The sequence below is a fragment of the Dysidea avara genome, chromosome 12 (assembly GCF_963678975.1).
Source record: "Dysidea avara chromosome 12, odDysAvar1.4, whole genome shotgun sequence".
NCBI lineage: Eukaryota > Metazoa > Porifera > Demospongiae > Dictyoceratida > Dysideidae > Dysidea > Dysidea avara.
This window is the reverse complement of record NC_089283.1, coordinates 4,007,323-4,031,871: the sequence shown is the minus strand read 5'-3', so window position 1 is coordinate 4,031,871 and position 24,549 is coordinate 4,007,323. Positions and strand designations below refer to the sequence as shown.

Here is a 24,549-nt window from a genome sequence, read left to right as displayed (position 1 = left end):
CAGCTTGACACTGCTAACTTGCTGTAAATATGTTACTATTCTATGACACATACTAAATGACCTATTGTCCAAACAATGAGATAACAAATTAAACCACTTCACCATGATCATATGGTCCAGACAACCTGGCTGTTTACTGCTTAGTTAGTTTATTGCATTCTACACTCAAGTTTATATAAATCACCACAACACTGCCTTAATTATGCTAACCACAAAGCGCTCAATTATTCAATGAGCTAAGGATTCCATCAACAACTCTATCACTGCTAACAAGGTAAGCCAGGTGGCAAATAGTTGGAGCTCCAAGGCAGGGGGAGCTTGTAAAAAGCCTGTTTGTATTAACTACAACCTGCTAGAAGGCTAAGAATAAAACACTAAATGTGCAAAGAGCCACAAAACCTGGGACCCTAGAAATCTCTCTGCATTCAACTTTAACATCTTCACAATGTTCTTACCAAACTGTTACAACTTCATGAGAGTATGTTCTTGAGGGAACTGACTTGGCTCTGGCTAGACCTGGTAACACACAACAAATACCATAACCCATAAATCATTGGAGACCAATTATTATCTAATTAATTAACATAACTGCTATGGCAAGCAGTCTACAGAGTGCAGAAGAAATCTAACACCATACACTTACAATTGTGGGATTTACTGGTAGTAATAATATGCAACGCTGTTTCCTTGTATCAACAACTAATTAAAATGTTTGCTATCTTAGATTTGAACCCAGAAGAAAGTCACTTCCCAACAGCTACAATACAACAAAGCCTATGTTATCAAAATGTGGACACACTTGGGAATAAACAGTGTTACAAGTATACAGTGAAACATTACAAGACCACCTCATTTTAATGACCAGGTCCCAAACTTACCCAAGATGTACTTCACCTCATTAATAAGACCACCTCATTACAGTGACCATGTCAATTAAGTAGGTCAAGGTGTACTTCACAGCCTCATTGTTTCCCCTTTCACTAGACTGAAAAACTACATGGATGGTGGAGGGCTCTCAAGTGCCCAGATTAAATAATTTAATCATGGTTAAGATTGCTCTAGAGACAAGATGAAAACCCAAGGCTTCACTGAAGTGTGTCAAACAAAAGTGTTGAGTACTACACATACAACATTAACACAACACAGTTAAGGTCACACAGGGCAATAGAATCAGAAGTGGTACACATATGGTGATGCAGGGTCATCTCTTACCAAAGTCAGCTAGCTTCAGTTCTCCCATGCTGTTAAGTAGGATGTTCTGTGGCTTCAGGTCTCTATAGCAACCAGTATTATATCATAACAGCCAACACAAAGCAGCATAAACAACAAACAAACCACACAGGATGTTTAATTGAAAAGTGTACATTTATAAACAAGCTGATTTTTTAAAACAAACAAAGCCTCAAGGCTGTTATGCCTGCAATGTCAATTAAGACAATAATAAGATCTTGAATGTACACATCTACAAGATTAGATTATTGTGTTTGTGTTAGCACACAACCATATGTTATTTTCTGTACTCAACCACATTCACAAAGTATTGAGGTTAATGCATGTATGATGTTAGCAGGGTGTATAGGGTGGTGGCAGAAGGTATATTATTTTCCAGGTAAGGTTAGTTAAATGGATCAGTGGCTATGATATCAGGAGTAGCAAAAAATAATATCTCAAAATATCTCACTTGTACAAACTATGAGCATGTTGTCAACTTAAACAGGAGGCAAAGAAAATGAGCAGGAGGAATATTGCAAGTGGAGTGGAATCTCTAAAAACAAACTAATAAGGAGATCTTGATAATCAGGACACTTGTCCATGGTCCCCTTGTATTAGTGTACACACATTTAGACCACTGAAATCAGGACACCTCACTAATAAGAACTCTTTCAAAGTACGACAGGTGTGGTTCCTGATATATGCCTGCTCCATCTCTTGATCATAGCAGTCAACACAGTAATTATTCTTATTTGTGAGGTGTCCTTATTTCAGGGGTCTAAATGTGTGGAAACTAATACAAATGGGACTATGGACAAGTGTCCTGATTATCAAGGTGTCCATATTTCAGGATGTCCTTTTCAAGAGGTTCCACCTGTCTCTATTACAGCTTACTATTTACACTGTGAGGAGCTTCTGTTACTTAGGTAAGGCTAGTGACTGCTGCTGCTGCAGGGCATTTTAATGTGGGTATGGTTTCATTTAATTTGTTCAAATGCATTTTTCATATCACAAGTAAAATTCTGAGTTGAATGTTTGAGCATAGATTATAGAGGGAGGATAGGAAACTATCACGTGGTTCATTAAGATTTGTTGTGACACTCAGCCATACCCAATTCTTTATCGCAAACTAGTGCCATGAAATGTTTTACAGTACTCTTTGGTAATGCCCACCCGTGTATCTAGGTGTTCCTCAACTATCCACTATCTGGTCAAGCTTTATTCCCGTGTGCACTCCTCACCACGAGCTTGTAGCACACCTTATCAGCGACAGGAATCGAATTGGATAATTTTTTACAGATCTAACCCTTCACCGACGAATGTCATACACCCCAAAATGTATTAAAACGTCAATGATAAAGTCTTCTGGTCATTATGACTGAAAGTGGAAAACGTGTTCAACTTCAAAACAATTTGTCTTTTGAAGTGCAAATTTGTGGCATGCTTACTCCTCAAAAACAATGATTAGGTGGTTCTGCTTCAAGTTACGAAGTTGCCTTGTGTTACTAACCCAGCAGTAAACAACTTTTCTCTACAAATGTCTATAAGAAAGTTTACAAAAGGTGTTAATGGAACTGTAAGTGATGAGTGCGCTCGTAAAAATTAGTTTTCTATCCTGGGCCTTATGGCCCTCTATAATCTACAATTTGAGTTGCATAACCACTGGCCATGCAACAGTTTATGATGCATAATTCATCTCTCCAAGCAATGGCACAAAATGTTAGCTACAGTGAAGCCACTTTAAATGCAGTATCTATTCTTTCCCAAATAAACAAATGTCCTTAACAGAGGAATAACATTACAGATTTACGTATGGCCCTACATAGTTACCATATCATTTCACTATAGCCACGATTATCATTTTGTACTACACGCTGGGTTATACTTGGGTGTGTTACCACCCACAGCGATATTGTACATAACACCCGCGCACAACACCCGCACACGTACATACTCAGAAGGGGTGTGCCGCTGACATTTTTTAATTGTTAGATGCCATGCAACACGTTTGTGTAACTTATGACATTAAGATCACTGGTGAGTGGGCTAACATAAGCCATTAAAATTAAATTAGCCCCCAGCTTACAAGCAGAGTATTGAATTAGCTTAACTTTAGCTGCTAGGCTTGCACTTTGGCTTGTATACATTGCACATAGCTGTGTATATTTAACAGTTCAAAATTGAATCAATTACATTATGCCACATAGTAATGAATACAAAATTTATTTGCAAAACAAGTGGGTGTGGCTTGCTAACACCAGGGTGTGGCTCTTACCTGTGCAACACTTTTCTTTCATGACAAAACACTAATCCTCGTAACAACTGAAATGTCAGTAACTACAAGTGAAAGAAGAAGGATAACACAAGACTGTACAACACAAAGGATTTGCTCACCATCACATTATTCGGTGACATTGGTCCCGGATGTTTTTCCATATAACGACACAAATCAATCTCCTAAATAAGGCAAACAAATAAGTGCTTAATTTTGTTTTCACAACAAATCCTTATAAAAATGGCACATATGCCCTCCTGGCTACAATGAAACCTCATTAGGGAAACCAAAATTTATGGCCTTTATTGAGGATATGAAGTACACCTGTACTTAACATGGTGGCCTTATTAAGAAGGTGGTTTCATCAAGGAAGCAATCATAAAGAAAGGTTTCACTGTTGTAGCCAATACTCACCACATATTCGAAGACAAACGTGAGATTTCCTGGTATGTGGATTATGTCATGTAATGTTACTATATTTGCATGTTTCAATCCCTTCAGTAGTGAAGCTGTAGAATAGAGGAAAAGTATTCTCTAATACAACAGTCACTAAAACACAAGCAGAACTATGCACATATTCTTGTTGACAGTGTAAGGCACAACCCTACATTTAAGCAGTACAAAACTAGGTTCTCGGTATGTCAATATTGAGTAACATTGTAGTGAGCGTTCATATGTGTTAAAGTATGCAACATACAGTCATGATTCATTGACTATTTCAATTGATATAAATTACATTAAGTACACTAAACAACACAATAGTGTATTCATGAACAACTCATTGAGCAGTGCTCAAATTCCAATCCACACACACATCATGTACCCCATATGCTATTCATAGTGTTCTGTCATTTTGGTGACCATAACATCAGCTGCCATGTCCTCAACATGACCCCACTAACTACCTACCCCACAGGTGTGTTGAATAACATTGATTATTGAATGAGGTATGTGTGGATGTGTAGTGTGTGTGTGTAGTGTGTGTGTTTATGTGTTGAAAGTATGTGCAATACATGCGAAAACACATGCATAATTCACATGGGTGCAAATACGTTCGAGTGCACATGTTCAAGTAGCACATGTATAACACACACGCACACAATATTTTCGTGTGGCATGTCATCCTATCGTATTATTGTTAGCCTAAACATTTAACCTTTGATGTCATTCAATACTAATGATAGGGTACCCCAAGGCGGAAACATGACTTCCCTTGTGAAATAACAGTACGGCAGTTTACAACACAAAACACTACATATAAACTTTCAGTAACACCACGACTATTTTATTGTTTGTAATAAAGAAACTTGTAAACAAGCCCAAAATGAAACATCATTTAATAGTCTAGTATTAAATATTGATGAAAGAAAATTCGATCAATTCACATGACAATCTTCTTACACAGGAACAATTCAAGGAGGCAATAACAGCTAACTATAATTCCATTGACATCTAGAGACAGAGGATGTGTACATAATGAAATGAGGAAGTTTCCCAGTACAGAGACCCTGAAAAGCATGATGGGTTCCTAGTTGAGTAACATTGTGTAGAGTGGTTGTGTAATATCATCAAGTATGTGGTTGGTAGTTATCACATCAAAGAGAAATGTGAAAGATGATCCTAATTGATTAGTGACAATGTAGTTGTGCATTTTTGATTGAATTGTTGTGTGTGTGTGCATGTGTGTGTGTGTGTGTGTGTGCGTGTGTGTGTGTGTGTGCGTGTGTGTGTGTGTGTGTGCATGTGTGTGTGTGTGCATGTGTGTGTGTGCGTGCGTGTGTGTGTGTGTGTGTGCGTGTGTGTGTGTGCAGAGGAGTAGCCAAGGGGGGACATGGGGAGGCATTTGCCCCCCCATCACCATAGTGTTTTTTGTTGTTGTTTTAAACCTCCGTCACAAGCTTACCAGTATTAAACTGACACGCAAATATAAATTATATGCGCTACTACGCGGTATCACCAGGGGTTGCTAGTGAACGCGCATACACAACATTCAACTAGCTCGTGAATCCACCGAACAAAAATATTAGAGACACACCTAGAGCATTTTCGAATCTAAAGAGTGACCCGCTCTAAGGACCTCGCCACAGCAGGAGTCACAACTCACAAGTGACAAAGGACCAGGTGACGCTACGAACCTACTGCCTACGAGGTGATAAAGTGTTAAATGTACGAAGTATTTTCTCAAGTCGATCACACTAGATCTTTGTACGGCAGTACAGTCTATTTTTTTAACTTTATCAGTCAGTCAGGCGGATTAGTCACAAGCTTACAAGTTCTGCTAGCAAGAAACACAGGTGGGATTTCATGCTGAATAGCTACGTGGCATTTGAATTTCGCCAAGTGAAGTGAGTGAACATGTCATCCTGTCAGCAGTGTGCTAGGACTGCAACACAAGCTGTGACTAACCGGCATAAAGTAACTTGTATTAGCACTAAAATATTAACAATGTAGCTCTACCGGACTGTGGATGAATTTGTTGGAGTACAGTTGTGGCACGTGCGATGATGCTCGACGAATATACCTCCATTGAATCATTGATAAGTGATGAGCAATCAGTACTGAAATAGTTACATAGCTAGTTGTGTGAGCTGTAATAATGCAACACCGTATGTTGGCTAGCCCACCATTGCAGTGCCAGAAATAACAGTTGGCCATTTTCCGAGCAAAATCACGTTTTGACCGACTATTTGAAGGTTCATTCGGTCAAATGTCCGACAAGCAGCAAGACAGTTGGTAAAAGCTCACAAATTAAAAATCAAGCAAGCTATAACAGGTGTCACATCAAGCTGATAGCGTACCTCACAGCTGTTCAACGTCCCAGCGATGATGGGGAGCCCATAGGATGTTACCACGTGACCACAGACGACAGAAGACTTGGTTGTTCTAATATTTTGGTGCACACATTGGTGGAAGATTTAAACTAAGTTGTTTTGTGAAGACTTCGGAAGATTGGGAATCATTTAGACTATATACATTTGAGGATATTCGAGTCTACTGAGTGAAGGAATTTAAAGCGACTTGTGTCTAGCTTTTGGCGGGACCCATTTGAGCCACATTGGCCAGAAGTGATGCCCCCTTCTGCGTTACTGACATCAGGGATATACTGAGTGATTAATCTTGAAGTAAAACAATGGAAACCAGTAATATCAGACGATAAATCACATCATAATCATATCTCATGGCCAAGGGTAAGCTGGCTCGACATTGATAACGTAAAGGATGGTGGCGGTTGTTGCTGTAGCCAAATCATTGTAGGTGTGGCTATTACCAAAGCTGTGGCATTTAACTTGATAGATATTCATAGCTCACGTGCTTTATCTTCGTCATCATGTTGTAAGGTAGCTAGTCATATAATAAGTTAGTTAATGCACACATGTTTGAATAACAAATTTAATAGGAGCCCATATGAAAATGGGCTCCTAAAATGTATGTGGTGGAGTTAAAAGTGTTTTTAGGTGTTCCATGTGTTGATGACCTGTGAAGGATTGCTCGTGGTGTACAATAGTATAATCCTGTGATGCTGTCCTCAGAAGTACACCAGCTATTTACCACTTTCTGTTCCCAGCTGGAGACAAGATGGCCAATCAAATCTGGAAACGGCCTACCAAATTTAATCTTGCTAGGACATTTGACCAGTCAATGATGAATTCTTATTTCTGGCACTGCATTGGGTCATTAGCCCTTTTTGCAATCAATGATTTTAAGCATTTTGTGGGGCATGCTGCCCCTCCATCACCTTCTAGCTAGCTACACCCCTCTGTGTGTGTGTGTGTGTGTGTGTGTGTGTGTGTGTGTGTGTGTGTGTGTGTGTGTGTGTGTGTGTGTGTGTGTGTGTGTGTGTGTGTGTGTGTGTGTGTACTGCTATTTTTATGAACAGGACATTTTCTGTGTTTACGAAAAGGAACGTATATAAGGCAGTTGTGTTGTCTATTTTACTTTATGGTGCGGAAACTTGGACGATAAAGGCTCCTGATTTACGACAACTTACCACCTTTCATAACCGTTGTGCTCGGACTGTCTTGGGCGTGTCTCGTTATCAGCAGTGGAGAGAACGTATTACTACTAACAATTTGTCAGAAGCATTTGGTATGCAATGGTTGATAGTTGATTTTATTATGGAGAGGCGCCTTCGTTGGCTTGGTCACCTTGGTCTTATGGCTGATGATAGACTGCCCAAGCAGTTACTGTTTGGAGAATTACAGAGGAAGCGGCCTTTTCATGGGACCAAGAAACGATGGCATGATGGGGTGTTGTCTGATTTGAAAGCCATCACTATTGGTAATTGCTGGTATGCTCTATGCCAAGATAGGACTCAGTGGACTAAATTATGTAATGCTCAAGTATGTAAAGTGGCACAATCAAGGAGGCAGAACACCTGTGCTGCAAACTCATTCCCACAAGATAATACTTACAACTGCTCCTGTGGTCGACAGTTCCACCGTCAGGGGGATTTGACACGACATCGTCACTACTGTGGTCTGTGTGGAGACAACAGCTTGTCACTGGTCCCTACCTAGGGCCCCGCTATCGCTGAACAACTTCAGTGGGCAGCATCAAGAGGTCAAGAGGTGTATGTATATGCTGTTGCCTGTCAAGAAATTTACTCACATTGCTCCACCAGTGCTGGTTCACTGAGCAGCAATAGCTGTGTTTTGCATGGCTGTCAGAGGCTTTGTGTGAGTAGTGTTTGTGTGGTGAACACACAGATAGGATCATACAGTGATTTGACATTTCATCAGGCCAGCTAGAATCAAAGTTGGTTGGACATGCCAAGCTACAAACCTGTAGAGAGCATGTCCTCCATGAAATTTTGATATTCGAGATTGCATCTGAACTACTATTTGTACAAAAAACTTATTCAGCACTGCATCTTTGCTAAAGTTGTTTTGTAAGACACATCAAGACAATTCTTCGTACATACACACATTAAAGCAGTATATGTAAGTAATCAGCTATTGCTTTTGAACAAGTTTGTAGTACGTGATGGGAAGTATCAATTGTGATCATGTATTTGTATTGTTAGACCATCTCAATAAAAGCAACTTGACTACTCTATTTGACTGTTCTATTAGAGTATATCAATCTAAAGTGGGCAGCCATCCTTCTTATCCGTCCAGTAACTACTTGACCAGTAAATGTCTGATGGTTGATCGGTATTCATGCATTACATATTGTACACATACCTACATGTGCTGTCTCAATATAACATGTCTAATATAAGACCCTATGCTCCGTGTACTACCTTTAGTCCATATTATACTGTCTCCATGTTACTAATACTACATAACATTTCTCTACCTTCTCTGATAGCAGTGAAGGGAGTGCCTTCAGCAGAATTCAATCTTATCTCCTTCAAGGCCACAATGTTACCTGTGACTCTGCAAGGAAGAAAAACATAAGTAATAAAATGAAGATCTCTCTCAAACATGGATAAATTAATCAAAACACATTTGCAGCTACTGTAAAAAAAATCTTAATAAACATGTTGTGTCTGATCATCCCAGTCAAATGTGACAGTGACAACTATGTAGACCTAATTCAATTTATCAGTGATACACCCCACCTATAGTTTCATTTTAATCACTGACATTTAAATGGTTCATTTAATAATAAGGGAGATGGTAATTTAGACAGACACACTACAACCTGTTTAGTACAGAAAGGCTACCTCTCTAAAAGTTCTTCAAATGGGTGAAAATTCATAGGCCATTAAGGCAAAAATTTGAATTAATCTGTGTATAATTACACTATAGGCCATATCTTAATACTTGGTAAGACTTCTTCAATGAAACATCATATGGCTTCTGACTCACTGAGGGCTTCAATTCCAGGCATTAGTACTATCCAACGTTCACACACATCCTGTCACAGTTACTGGCTGACATATTGGATTCAGTTGCGCATGACAAAACAGTTGTGTAAGGATGCATGGAACAAAGTATTAAATTACTAACAATTTTGACATGCAACACAAAGTCATCTTAGTATACCACCGAGTACAAGCATACCTAAAGGCGTACAGCTATCACTAAACACTTTTTGCCAGTTTCATAACAAGAATGTAGAACTTAACTTTCAAATGATTTTCTGAAAGTAGAGGATAAACTAGTTTGGAAGAACACTGTATCAAGCTTACTTAGGAACTTTCCTAGATGTTTGCTGATTTTTGTTTCTAAAAATTCACTCAGGAACTGAGGGGGTACACCTAGGCCAATGTGGGCGCAAAGAAAACTTCATAAGCTACATTCACAGTAAGAATATTTGACTGATGTAATTTAAATGAGGGTATACATCAATACCAACTTGACTTCAAAGGTTTTGTTGAGTATGTAAAATTAAGCAAATTCAAGCACAATATTTGCAACATAGATTCGACTGCTCTATTAGAGTGTTTCCTTTTTGTAGTTGTACAGGGAGGATGTGGGGAAAATGTCCCATACCTGCATGCATGCATACTGCAGAATCAAAAATGTAAATGGAAGAGTGGGGGTTGAGGGCAAAGAGATAAGGTTTAAAGCATTGACAAGCAAGCTGAGCAAATGTGACCTGATGTTGGCCGGATTTCAAGTATCTAAATGTGTACAATGATATAAATGGGGCATGGACAAGTGTCCTGATTATCAAGGCGTCCTTATTAGTGAGGTTACCTGATTTCAGGGGTCAAAAAGAGTGTACACTAATACAAATGGGACCATGGACAAATGTCCTGATTATCAAGGTGTAAAAGGTCGAAACGTGTGGACAAGTATCCTGATTTTAGTACATCCCTATTGATGGGGCCGGACCACTATTGATGGGGCCGGATATTGTCTTCATAGGTACTTGTAAAATCGAAGTATTTGGAACTATCATTAATGGATTAAATTACACTAATGTACGTAATGACATTTAGCTAATAATATAGTAATAACATTAACAGACGTTGGCTATATATGTAGGGCTGCAGTGTGAAGCTATATGACATCAGTTGACATAAATTTAATTTATTGAGTACTTTGATTTAGTACACAAAAGTACAACTATGTGTCTGCCCGCCAAAAACTTGCTAATGCAGCCAATCGTCTGCAACATTCTCTAGCTGTCTTTTGTACAGGATTTAGAAAATCATTGCAATGGAACCTTTTAATGCGGACACTTGAGGACACCTACATAGATAATCCATACACTTAGTTGAGTTACCATAGTGTCCTGGAAAATCAGGAAGTCTTTGTAATTAAGACACTAACGGTCGGTCCGAAGGTACTGTATAGCATGTGGTTTTCAGTACACTTCTATCCGTGTGCTTGGTTTATACAAGAAGCTCACTTGTCACCTTTGATACATAGCTAAGCCACTAGGTATTAAAAAGGTAGTGATGTTTTCCTTTGTTTCAACCATCTTAAGCCTTGCCTGTCTGCTAGCAGATCATGTGATTGTCACATGACGTCCTTTACTCAATAACTACACCATTCAAACTCCTATAAATGCTGATTGTTATTGTCCAACTTTACTGGAAGTTAGTGTAGTAGGAAGTATCATGTGTGTAGAATAGTGACTGGTGTATAGTGTAACCAGGATTAGCTGATGGTAAACATGGCAACCATTATAAATATAGCCAACTGTTAGCAAGCAACATTTATAATTACTAAATTTGCTATAATTATTAAACCACTGATGATCAGTCATGTCGATGTGGTACTGCTACAAACGGCTAAAACGATGTCATTAAAAATGGTACAACCCTACTTAAAGCATTGTTACAACCTTGTACGAAAATAAAACACAACCAGTGGAGAAACAAATTTCAAAGCTGAGTGCTATATTAGTATGGAGAACAGTGCTTCAATCTTACTTTAGCACAGCTGCATATACATACAGTTGTATTTATCAACAATATTTTATTTCCTATTGTGGTATTACTTACTGAAACATTGATCAGCTGAAAGTACTTGAACATTTTGGTATAGTATCTCCATTTGCAACAGTGAAACACATGCAGTTTGATTCTGCCATCCTGTTTACATTTTAGTACAGTGATGTTTAGAAGGACACATTTGGATTATTTCAGCCTAACTTTATTTCGGATAAATAAGGTATGTGGTCAACAATACAAACTATGCCTAAGGGCATGAACAGCTCCACAGATCCTACACAGACATGTTCCAGCTGTATTGTCTGCCAGTACCCACACACTAGACATGAACAGGAATTTTCATCACAGCTACAATTAGTCTGGTTGTTGTAATTGAGTATGTTAAGAGGTAAGTGTTGATCATATCTTGACCAACAGTTAACCATACTGAGGTGTATAATACATAAACAAGTTGCTGAAACAATACGATAATAGGTGATAATTTTGTGAAACAATTGTCTATAGTATTTGGCTAACAAGTTGATAGATTGCATTAGGAACTGCTGGTGAGAATTTTTGGAGGGAAAGACTTGGATAATAGGTGATAACGAAATATTGTGAAACAATGGTATAGATAACTGCTTATGAGATAGGACGGAAAATTGGAGGGAAGGGTTGATTATAACATTCTAATTTTCTTGATTCCCAGTCATGTACTGTTTGGAATAAACAAACGTCAGTTTGTCCAAGAAGCCATCTTAGCATGAGTCCATGACCCATGAAAACATCACATGATCAATTACCATGTAATAAATCCTCTGAAGGAGGAAAATGAAAGCAAAAAGTAGCCAAAAATTCTGGGTCCCAAAATGTCTGTAATAGAGAGGTTCCACTGTAGGGTTTTCAAAAAGTTCAGTAATGTAACCATGTATGGAAGGTGAATAACCTTTATCAATCACAAAATTGCCATGGAGTTGCTGTACAGTAACAAAATTACAGGTAACCATGTATTACTACTACATATTGGAGAGCAATTTGAATCCTTGCATACTGGCTAGCTTGTAAATCTTCAAAAGTGGGGTACCTCTGAAAGTCCAATACAAAGATTACAACTGTAATACATAGCGATTTTTATCAGTGGAGTGTCAGAACGTGTCGCACATGCAAGGTTGAGAGTCTTTGATAACTGCTAGAAATATCATGATAGCAGCTTTACTATCATTATAATTGTGATATTAAAGTTACTATCAATCATCAATAGTGATTGCAGTATACAACATAAGGGAAAATTATTGCTCGGACAGAATGGCCAATCAAAAGTAAATTTGATTGGCCATATCTGAAATTGCATGGCCATAAGATAGAGGTGTACTATCCTGGTGTGTGAAGCACAAGCCTTCTAGGGGGGTCTGGGGGCATCCCCCCCCAAGGAAATTTTTGGAAAAGGATCACTCTGAGATTGAATCTTAGACCTTTTTCGGCTACTTATCACTGAACTTTATGAACAGAAATTTTATAGAGAATTAATTGTGCTTACTAGTAATACCAAGAGTAAATAATGGAAGAGAAAGTATCCAACTGCCATATACTGCATCAAAAATGAGCACATCAAGTAGAGAAGCCAACCTGTAGTGCTTTCAAAGAAAGTGTTGAATGAAGTAATAAACACCTGCTAGCACAGTGTCCAGGCATGATTTGAAGTCAAACAGTCTGAGCTAGAAGGTGTTTATTACTTCATTCAACACTTACTTTGACAGCACTACAGGATGGCTTCTCTACTTGATGTGCTCATTTTTGATGCAGTATATGGCAGTTAGATACTCTCTCTTCCATTATTTACTCTTGGTAATACATGTACAAAATTTGTATTACAGCATACATATTTTACAAAAAAACAACTATGAATCAATGTATTGTAGCTACAGCCAGTTAGCTGGGCTAAATGCTTTGTTACAAGTGTTGTTGAGTCAACACAGATTGCTGGATAACTATCCAACTAGCTATTGATAAAGCTTCTCTTGTGAATTGCAACTTACCCTCGAACTTGCCGTGTGCAGAACATTTTTATCACCTGACTTTCATTCCACTCTCAGTCTCTCCAGCCTGTGTATTTTCTACACATTCTAACCACAAAATGGCCATCTTATACTTAATATCACACCTCCACTTCGCAAACATTACTTTCTTTTCTTCTCCTGGAAAGCACCACTCGTGTAGTCAGTGTAGTGATCGCTTCTTCACAACATCGACTGTAACCCACAATCGATAATTGGGGTAAACACGAGGTGCAGTGCTCTAGCTTACGCATGTGTATCGAGTCAATGCTTAGATGGGACCAAGACTTCACATGCAGTGATAAAATAGCTTCAGTAAGGAAAGGTAACGATACGATAATAATAATATATGTTATAAACACTAATAATAAAGAATTACAGAAAATTTGATTTGCATAAATGGCCGACCAACAGCTACATTGATCGGTCAACAGCATCACTTGGTCAGAAAATGGCCGATGGCCGACCGTTATATTGTACTCTGGATTGCTGTAAGCATCGCTCAGCTCTAAAAGTATTTAGTACACTACAAGTTGCGCCACATGAGTAAAGGATAGCCAAATTACTGTGAGCAAAGAATTAAAGCCATATTTATATTAGAGGTGTGTGATAACAAATTTAGTTATCTCCTTTTTGAACTTATCTCGATTATCTAACATAACTTGATAACTGAAATAAATATTAGTAATGTAACCAGTAAAGTGAACAAATTACAATTTGTCGACCATAAAAATGTTACTGTGCCCAAGTGGTGAGAGAGTTGGAGGTGTCTTTACCATCACATATTCGTTTGTATACAAGTAATTTACGGAAGTTTACAGAAAACTACAATCCTTATCTTGATAAGTCTTACGATATCTCAATAATTGGATATATCTAGATAATCGCACAGCTGTAATCTATACTCTACCTCACAGTGGATGTTTGTAGCAAAGGTAACGAACTCACCAGCAGCATTGCCACAAATACTTTCTTGTGTATACTCGAAAAAGAGGCAGCCACTACCTGTGACCCAAAATGTCAATCAATACACAACATACTGAATTGATTGATCTTTATTCCAGCATCGCAGCACAAAGGATGAAGGAGATATGGCCACTTTTGAGAAGAGGTAAAATGTTTATTGATGCTACACTGTTTTACAAGCAACTTTTCTGACTGTTGGACTTGTCGGCACTTTTGCCATTACCATGATGTTACTATGCATTACACTTGTACCTGCAAAGTAGTTACATGGTTTAATTCATCTAGCTTCTAAGGCATACAAAAAGGGGACATGCATTTTTGACAGTAAATGGCACTTGCATTTCGAAAGGTTAAAGGACATGAGCACTTCTATTTTTGGTTTGGATGCTATAGGTGTCACTTACCTATTTGGACAACACGCAGGGATACTACTGTACATGTACAAGGCTCAGATCACATATGACTCTAATAGAACAGCACAGCAATACACAATGCTCAGTGGCCATTACAACCTGCTCCTGTCAGTTGTGATATTGATCACGATAAGTGAAGCATTGTCTACCATACTATAAGCTACATGTCAAGGCTTTCTAGAATGTAAAGAAATAAATAATGACTGGCACTGTTAAAAAAAAAACCCAAGGACGTAATATTATGAGTGACTACTGTGGTTCATGATTAATAAGAATGAAGAGCCTAGCTGTAACCATGTGATGTGCATGTGGGTATATGGCTACAGGTTCTGTTTATACCCACACAAGTTTATCATAATATTTCTACACCTGTCATTAGAACAACACCATTTAGCCTAATAGAACACCCACACCTAGACCACTACCATCTATTGTCATGCGCTAATGAAAAATCAGTCCAGTTGTATTAACACAGTAGAGAAAGGAACTAAACAAATAACTTAGACATTGTTTCAACCAAACATGAAAAACCAGTAATATGGACCAACCAATAGTGTCGTGAATATCAAGGTGTCATGATCTTCCAGGTCAGTTTATGTACTAAGGGATACTTGGAGACCAGAACAATGTGTAAGTGTCTGGATTGTGTAGATGTCCTCAGCTTCCACGTGTTAACTTCCTGGCTGCCCTTATACTGTACAAAAACGTTGCCACAATCAAAGAAGACTGTCAAATCTATATGACTATACAAATAGTCAAATACTAGACAGATGCAAACAGCATTGTGGGGCGAGCCTGAACATATTTAATGGGAGTATGCATAGCAGCAATAGTGGTCATATACAAATCTGATAACACAACGTAAAGCATAAGCAAGCAAACAAAATTATTATGTAGATAAATCAATGTTATTGTTGTGTGACTGATTCATTATTTTACATACTAATTCTGCCTTCTCTGCTGCAAGATTGTGTCCCTTTGCCGAGCATATCTTGTTCTGGAGTATTCTCTTTTCTCCTTCGTCTTTCTTCAGCTTCTTCTGGTGTTTCTCGGTCCCTTCTCAATCTGTACAGCTGTCTCCTTCTTCTAAGCCGTTCTTCTGCATTCATTTAGCCAACCTTAGGTGATTTTCATATTCACGCGCTGATACACGTGTTTCATACGCTGTAATCTACGTTGTATATTTCTCCGTGACATGGTCGATGAGACGAACATATATGGAAGTGCTGTAATCTACTTCGTATATTTCTCTGTGACATGGTCGATGAGACGAGCATATATGGAGTGCTGTAATCTACATCGTATACTTCTCTGTGACATGGCCGATGAGACGAACATATATGGAAGTGCTGTAATCTACGTCGTATATTTCTCCGTGACATGGTCGATGAGACGAACATATATGGAAGTGCTGTAATCTACATCGTATATTTCTCCATGGCATGGTCGATGAGACGAACATATATGGAAGTGCTGTGATTTACGCCGTTTATTTCACGGTAAGTCTGTTTATTTCAGGGTCTCTTTCCGATTTCTTCTGTAGTTTTTTGGGCATGGTCGCTGAGACGAAAGTTACGTGGGCAACTCGCTAGTGTGGGGCTTGCTCAGGCTCGCCCCAACTAGGAATTTTAAGTTCAATTAAAATAAAAAGTAGTGAAACAAGGAAGGTTGCCTATACCTGAAGATATACCAGTGCACATCCAATCCCTAATTCAGTTATGCGGGGTATAACTCAGTCATGCGGGGTATATTATACACAATAGGGATTGAATGCCCACTAGCATATCTGCAGGTGTAGGGGACTTCCCTTGTTTCACCTATGATCCTTAATCGAATTTAAAATTCCCTGTACTTGTTTTAGTTCTTTAGTAACATTATTTATGACTGGTGAACCCACGCATACTACATCAAAAGAAAGAATGGCACTGGACTTAATGTTATTGTGTGAACACGGATCCCAACTATCAATTACTGTCTGAAAAGTAAAATGGTCATTATCCTTCGTTTTCAGCTATGTTCAGCCCATTACATAGCATTACATTTCGAGAAGCACCTCTGCAATTAATGTAGCCACTATGGAAAATACGGACAATTTCCATTACAAACCAAGGCATGCTACTGTAAATTGACATCATCACAGATACATGGGACATAAAGGAGGACACAGGTAAGTCCATGAAGCATGAATTGTATGTACTGTGGTATGCCAAAAGACACCTATCAGGCTGAAGCGACATCAAACAGTGAAAAACTCAAGCCTGTAGCCTACACCTGTCTGAAGACATGAGGCAGACAGTCAGTAGAAAATTCCAACATTTGTATAAAAATTTGTAGCAACCTACTGGCTCATACTGAAGAACTTTTGGACTTGGTTATACCTAAGGCCACCAATTGTAGATTCCTTGTTTCCTGTCACCCACCCGTATGGTAATTTTAGAGCCACACGCAAATTTATTATTGCATTTGATAGTCACATGATCAAATTATTTTTGTTTATATGTGAGCACATGGTGTATTGTTGGAAAGATAGTGAGTTTCTGATGTTGTTTATAGTGCCAAAACACGGATAACTACGTAGTTTGAATCCATTCCAACCTCGGGCGGATTACAAGCAGCAGATCTCCTCAGATGAATGAGATACATTATTGAACGGGAGTCCCACTTATCTGACAATCTGTTATTAACGTGTGTGGAACATATAGAAAATTTGTATTGTTGCAGTTGATGGCTAAATTAGTGTTATGACCACAAGCATGCCGATCCACCCAGCCAGCAAACTCTATAAAAGCCTTCAAGGCTTAATTTGGTGCCGGTGGCTGTATGCTCAGAGAAAATGAGACTTCAAATCTAACCTTCTATGATATTTGAATCTTGATGAATCCCAGTGAAATATCACAACAAACCTTACTTCTCTGCTAAATCTGAGAGAAAAGGCAATTAAAAGTTAGCTAATGGGCTCCCTTTAATATCCTTGATATTAAATAATAGATTTTAATAATATAATAAGTAATAGCCGCCCGCCTGCATGGTATTTTTTACCTGACTAGGACGGAAAACAAGCAGTTTACAATTGTTCGCCTAACCAATACTGCCAAGTGTCATGAAGGTTTTGTGAGGCTGGTTTCAGGTCAATATGTTTTTGGTGATAAAGCGCAAACATTCATGATCCCTACTATTCAGTACTACATACCCGATACAAATAGGTTAATGCTAAAATTGCCCTTTAGACTCTTCAACAAAATTACCTATAAATATATTTACAGAAACACAATTAGTGATACTAACCACCTTAAATATTTAAACCATGTCAAGAATATTAAATGTATTATGTTATTAAGCACTGTTGTCATGACGATTAAGTAACAGCACTCAAATATCAATGAATAAAGCAAAGGAAACAGATGACAATATCACCTGCTGTTAATGTGGACACTGGCCTACACACTTAGTTAAGGTCCTAAAGTATCCCTTAGTACCAGAGGAGGTCGGAAGCATAACAAGCGCTACGAAAATTTTTTCATGTTAATTGTATTTTGAGATTGTATAGCGTAGCGTGAAGGAGGGCAGCAACATTGAATGTTGGCCGTGAGAATGTCATTTCCAGCCTTCTTTGTGGTGGCCAGTTGGTGCTATCGTTCGTCTGGAGGCTTTCTTCATCTTTCTAGTCTCGTGTGATCCCGACTAGGGCGCACGCCACTAGTGTATTAGTGAAGTACGCTGCATAGGATGACTTCTTGGGTGTTTATCCATACTGTTTTCTCGAGTGGGATTCCTATCTCTATCTTTCTAGCTCGACAACAAAGACATTTAAAACATCTCTGGCCTGGCGCGAGATCTCGCGTGATTATAAGTAGCCCAAGTTAAAAAAAACTTATTCAGTGGGGCTTAATGTGCCAATGCCATGTACTTGTCGTATTTCATCAAACGGGAGGTATTTCAGTACCCCAAAACGTCCGGCCAGTATGCTTTTCAATACAAAGCCATTGGGCTCACATGCACGCTTCTGACCTCCTCTGCTTTAGTACATAAACTGACCTGGAAAATCAGGATGTAAAGGCGTCCATAATGAATGCAGGCGTTATGAAATTTTCTGTGATATATTACCACATAAACATTACTCCATTGTCTGCGAGGCAACCAGAATATTTACAACACTACAGTGTGATACCACAATTGTCAGCTATGCCCCACAGCTATAATTAATACCAAGGTGATAATTAAAATGATACACTCACACCTGTCATTGTTAAATGCACTGCAAACACAAAGATATGAAGGTAATGCTGATGAATTCTGACAGTTTGGATGGACACATGCGATTCCAATATTACACAAGTACCAAGGATAAAACTGTACAGCCTTTATTGTATTCAAGTTGCAAATTCCACGTAGACTTTTCATACCACTAGGATGCTTTAGGTGACCAAGATAAACTCAATGAATTCGGGATTAAGTCAAACCTTTAACTAGGCATGCAATTACAGTTGTTCACTAACAAACTCTGTTAAATGAAGGGGTTTACTCCACTATAGTATACGACATGTATGTTCACACCTTACAGCTATAACAAACAAACATATAACTGTCAATAGTTAGTTGCTATTGTTTATGAACTCTTTTAATCACTAAAATGGCTTTGATTGAGTTGAAGGCTTCTGATTAATACATTTCATGAATCAATGTAATATCTCCAAGGCATCCATATTACACTTATACTGGAACCTGTTAATGTGGGCACTTGAGGACACCTACACAATCCAGACACTTAGTTAAGGTCCAAAGTATCTCTCACCAACCATCTGTACAATATTTGACCAACACAGCTTATATAGTTTACAGGGTTATTGCAAGCCTACAAATATAGAGTTGCAAAGGTCACTACAGGAAAATAGCTCTTGAAGCAACATTGGATGGCATGGCAACCAGCAGAATTAGTGATCAAGTAAGAGTATATACACATAACTCAATTGATGACATCAACATTTTAATCATTTCGCATTACAGTGATGCAATATTGTAATGTTTTCCATTACCATATACCAAGCCTATTGGAGTACTACAGCAAACTTGAAGTCATAACAGATTTGTGGGGCATGCATTATTTGTGGGGCATACATTAGCTTAATGCTGTATACAATAGTGTTGATTTTTACCTTATGATAACATTTATCAAGAAAGCAAAACGGTGTGGCATTGCATGTGTATGTGTATTGACACGTGTGTAAGGTAGCATGGCCGAGCACTAGCCTGGTAACAACAAGGTTCCAGAGTTTATGTACCACGATGCCTAGTTGCTGTTGCTGTTTCCTTGAGCAAGAAAGTTTACTTGTGTTAAGCGTTTATGCATGTGTGTGTGTGTGTGTGTGTGTGTGTGTGTGTGTGTGTGTGTGTGTGTGTGTGTGTGTGTGTGTGTGTGTGTGTGTGTGTGTGTGTGTGTGTGTGTGTGTGTGTGTGTGTGTGCACTGTGTGCAAGTAGAAGTATTCTCAGTTTAATGTAAAAAAAAATCATTGGTTGGTAAATAGACAATAGTACCAATATGCAAAACCTTCCACCTATTTCCTATCACAGTACAGCCAAGTACAGCAGCTGTCATCACACACCATTGACCTCAGCTTCATTACTCTTACTATCAACCATTCACACTCAATCACATAATTAGTAAGCCAAGTGTCAATAGCACATTCTTTTCAGTCAACTCATTCTAAAGATTTCTCTGCTCACAGCCACTATATATCATTTTGGCAACACTCATGAATTGTATTGTATGGAAGGACAGGAAATCCATCCCACTGGTAACACCATAGATGGCTAAGAACAACACATCACTGCACTCAATGAATACTGAGAGACTTATCACGTAAGACTAACCAGTGTAACCTAATACATCACTGTATATCCCTTTGGTGAGAAGTGGCTGTTTTATGTCCCAAAGCAACTCATGCAACAGTTAGCATGCATGATTCTTCACACATACAGGGCTGTAGGTTAGTCAGGAGACTTAAAGAGCAAAGATACAGTCGCACATTTGGTCAAACAGTGAACATTGAAAAATGGGCACACCTACACAGGTTCTAAACTATCCGTTATAATAAGCAGGACACTTTGATAACCACTGGTTGGTCCAAAAAGGTCCATATTACTCACTAAATAACAAGTACAGTGAAGCACCCAAGATGACTGTCTATACTACTGTAAAAGTGAAATAGAAAAAAAAGGACTCAGTCTTTATTATTTACCACTCCATCCTCTAAGACTTAATCTTGCAACACTAAAAAAATCACCAACAGGCCAATCAAACAATCAATGTAGCACACACATTATTACCAAATGGAATATAATGTTGTATACAATATCTTTGGTGTGGTTGAGCCACAGAGACCTATAAAGGAAATGGATGCTTTGATCTGAACTCAAGTGACAGATTGCAATATATTATGCTGAATCAACACATCCTTTTTGTTAGATAACATTTAACCTAGGACAGATAATGGTCACAAACTGACTTTACAGAACTTGAGCTACTTCCTTCCTTCATGACTCATTCAACCAACTGTTCCATTCAGAAGATGTGAGACGGATAAGGTTGTACAAAGAAGTGATATGTTTATCTAATCAAATATTTTGATGTAAATATGAGCTGTGTTGCTTAGCGATGATATATGATCTATGGCCAATTCAAATGAAGCTTAACAATATGTTACAACAACAAAGAGGAACCCTGTCAAAAAGACCGTATATATGGATATCATAATCAGGACATTTGTCCGTGGTTCCAACTGAAATCTGGACACCTCACTGATAAGGACACCTTGATAATCAGGACACTTGTCCATGGTCCCATTTGTATTAGTGTACACACATTTAGACCCATGAAATCAGGTCACTTCATTAATAAGGATACTTCCATATGGTCTCAAGGTGTCTGAATTTAAGGGATAGTACGTACATTACACATTATCTAAGAACAGTAGAACAATGAATTATATATATCCCTTATAATAACCACAGGATCATGGCAATAGGTCCATTACCATTATTTAGTTAGGTACGGTTAGCTAAAATAAACCATGAAAAAAATTATTTTAGAATATCCTGTACTATCATGTAACCTCAACACATAGTGAAATACAAGGGTACACAGATAACAGCTTGAATGATATTTCTCAAAATACACATATAAAAGCAGTATGTAATATATACGTCTGTACACATAACACATGTATATGTGAGAGCATCGGTAAGGGTGAGTGTGCATTGTGCATGTGAATCCATAGAAAATAAATAACACGTGCAAATACACTAATGTGGGCACTTGAGGACACCTACGTAATCCAGACACTTAGTTAAGGTCCCAAAAGTATCTCCTTAGTACATAAACTGACCTGGAAAATGATGCGAAAATCAGGACACTACTAGTTGGTCCCAAGGTGTCCATATTACAACAGGCTCCACTGCATACAAGGCACTGGAGCATGTTTGTTGTGCAAGGATTTGACTAGTTACAATACTCACCTACTAATCGCTTTAAACACAGTAGCATAAGAGCCCTCTCCTAATTCTTCTAATTTACTATAACTTTCTAATCGGCCATACTGGGAACTGGGCTAAATGTAACATGAAAACATACAATACTTTATCATCATTTCTATATAATAGCATTAAACCATTAGGCAGTATATTAGTGTATATATGTAGTGTACTGAAATGCCATACCAACGTGACATTATATGCTATCATGAAACATCTTACAGCTACCCACACACACATATACATTACTATTGGACAATTCCAGGAAATACTCCATGTAGCATCAAGCAGATAGTATAGTGCATGTAGCACCTTAACATATTACATATTGGGAACTTGACTATCATCATGGAATGATAGACAGCTATGTGCACGCACATGTACACACCTACAGAATATACTTCCTGCTAAAAACATCAAGCTTTAGAATGCTTACAATCAACAAGTGTAGGGTCCCATTTGATGATGGACACGTTCATGTACTGTATAGGAACAGTGTTCACCCAGCATTATACACAATACAAATATACCAGCCTTCCTACACAAGAACCTAACTTGATTATCATAGTCAATTTGTTCTAAGATATGCTGTAAAATATACACAGAGAGAAATATGTTCTCAGCAATTACAGACTCATTTGCTGGTATTAATACATTCCCACATTACATTTTGTACATTATGGGTTAAATGTTTACAAAACATCAACTACATACACCCCAAGACTCCCAGCCATGGCTATTGAAATGTGGAGCCACTAAAGGCTTACTGTCTGTCTTCTACAATAGGGAACCTAATGGTACACTTACTTTAGCTATTTCTGAAAGTTTTCTTGTCTTCCTGGGAACCACTGGAAGGACTGTAGTTGTGTTGTCATGGTTACAATTACTGGATGAGTCAACAATGGTACCATTATGGAACACCTCCTCTTCAATTTCATCATTAGATCTTGGATTGAATAAAAGTCCACCATTTGTAGCATGGTCTGCAGCCATTGTCATCTGTTTGACTCCCTGGGTAACTTCATCTTTCTGAGGTGACTGCACAAGAACATGTGGTGAAGCCTTCGATACATGAAACCATATCGTGTGGCTTACTGTGTATCCATTTAGCTGTTTAGAGTATGCTTTTGAAGAAGGCAAAGTTCTTGCTTTGGGTTTCATATCAGGAAGGGACTAAAACAAACCACGTTAGCTACTTACGATAAACTGGATTTACTGGTCTTACCGCATGAGGACGTAACCCTATTGATGATGACGAGTGCGCAGACATCATTGGACTACTGGGACCACTTCCACTACCTATCAATAAAAATGTCACTCTAATAAAATATTGTTGTTATTATAATCCTACACAATGTAACACTATACACTTCAGCTTATTTTTTAACAGCAACATGAAAAGGCACAAAAGAAAAACATACTTGTTTTCCGAATGTGATCTGATAATCTTTTCTTCCATTTTTTAATCTTGCTCTCTTTGTCCTTTTTAAGAGCTGGGTCTGTAAACACGAACACACAAAACATGAATGCTTAGTTAATAGCACCTTGGTGTGCATTTCCTCTAGTATCAATACTACAAGTGTCCTATCAATCACTGCATACATACTTGACTCTACTGGTATCTGAATAACACATCTGGTGACATTATAAATTAAACACCTCTTAACAAAATAGAATGGTAATACTATCACTAGTGTCGGTAATGAAGCAAAGAGTTCTCTGGGAATTGTAATGCTTCCTCTAATATAGTTAGTACGTGTACAGCAAACATGTGAAATAGAAAGGTTGCCTTAGCTGATAGTAAATACACAATCTGAAATGCTTTGAAATATCTGATATTCCTGTTGCTTATAATATGCCGCCAATAATGGTTACACCAAAAGAATAATGGAACATGGTTACAACATTCTGAAGACATTTTGTAGCCAAATTGACCAGATAAACAAATGTATGCATATCCGCTAACCTGAATCGCTGATAGTATGAGGACAGTCCGGAGTGAGAGCTAAGTGCAGGTCGCTAGGAAGGGAAGAGCCGTTCACAACGCTTGCCCTTTGACTACTCGACGCTGATCTCGGAGGAGAGTTACATTTGCGCGGGTTGTAAGGGGAAACCTCGAATACGGAGTCCAGATCTTCAATCATCATTTTGTACATTCACTGTGAGTAGCACACTACGCTGTCAAGCTACAGTAACGAGACGTGATGAACATACACGATCATGGCGCCTGTCTTGAGTATTGATACGGATATTATGAATCACGTGCTCTG

The 24,549-nt window shown here is 38.3% G+C and overlaps 1 protein-coding gene across 2 annotated transcripts in view; it reads right to left on the bottom strand.

The window, feature by feature from the left end:
- LOC136240167 (cyclin-dependent kinase 5 homolog) overlaps nt 1-24,549 on the bottom strand; it is a 25,782-nt gene extending 1,233 nt beyond the window's left edge. The window contains exons 1-13 of one of the 2 annotated variants that reach the window (XM_066031073.1): nt 24,246-24,549; nt 23,701-23,778; nt 23,505-23,578; nt 23,375-23,452; nt 23,188-23,317; nt 23,087-23,136; nt 22,265-22,356; nt 8,786-8,865; nt 3,902-3,996; nt 3,607-3,669; nt 3,488-3,549; nt 1,213-1,274; nt 456-516 (exon numbers count right to left, since the gene is read on the bottom strand). In XM_066031073.1, the coding sequence (XP_065887145.1) occupies nt 456-516; nt 1,213-1,274; nt 3,488-3,549; nt 3,607-3,669; nt 3,902-3,996; nt 8,786-8,865; nt 22,265-22,356; nt 23,087-23,136; nt 23,188-23,317; nt 23,375-23,452; nt 23,505-23,578; nt 23,701-23,778; nt 24,246-24,435 (1,115 nt within the window). In that variant the 5' untranslated portion in view covers nt 24,436-24,549. Of the gene's footprint in view, nt 1-455; nt 517-1,212; nt 1,275-3,487; nt 3,550-3,606; nt 3,670-3,901; nt 3,997-8,785; nt 8,866-22,264; nt 22,357-23,086; nt 23,318-23,374; nt 23,453-23,504; nt 23,579-23,700; nt 23,779-24,245 lie in introns of both variants that reach the window. The other variant, XM_066031072.1, reaches the window with a different exon arrangement.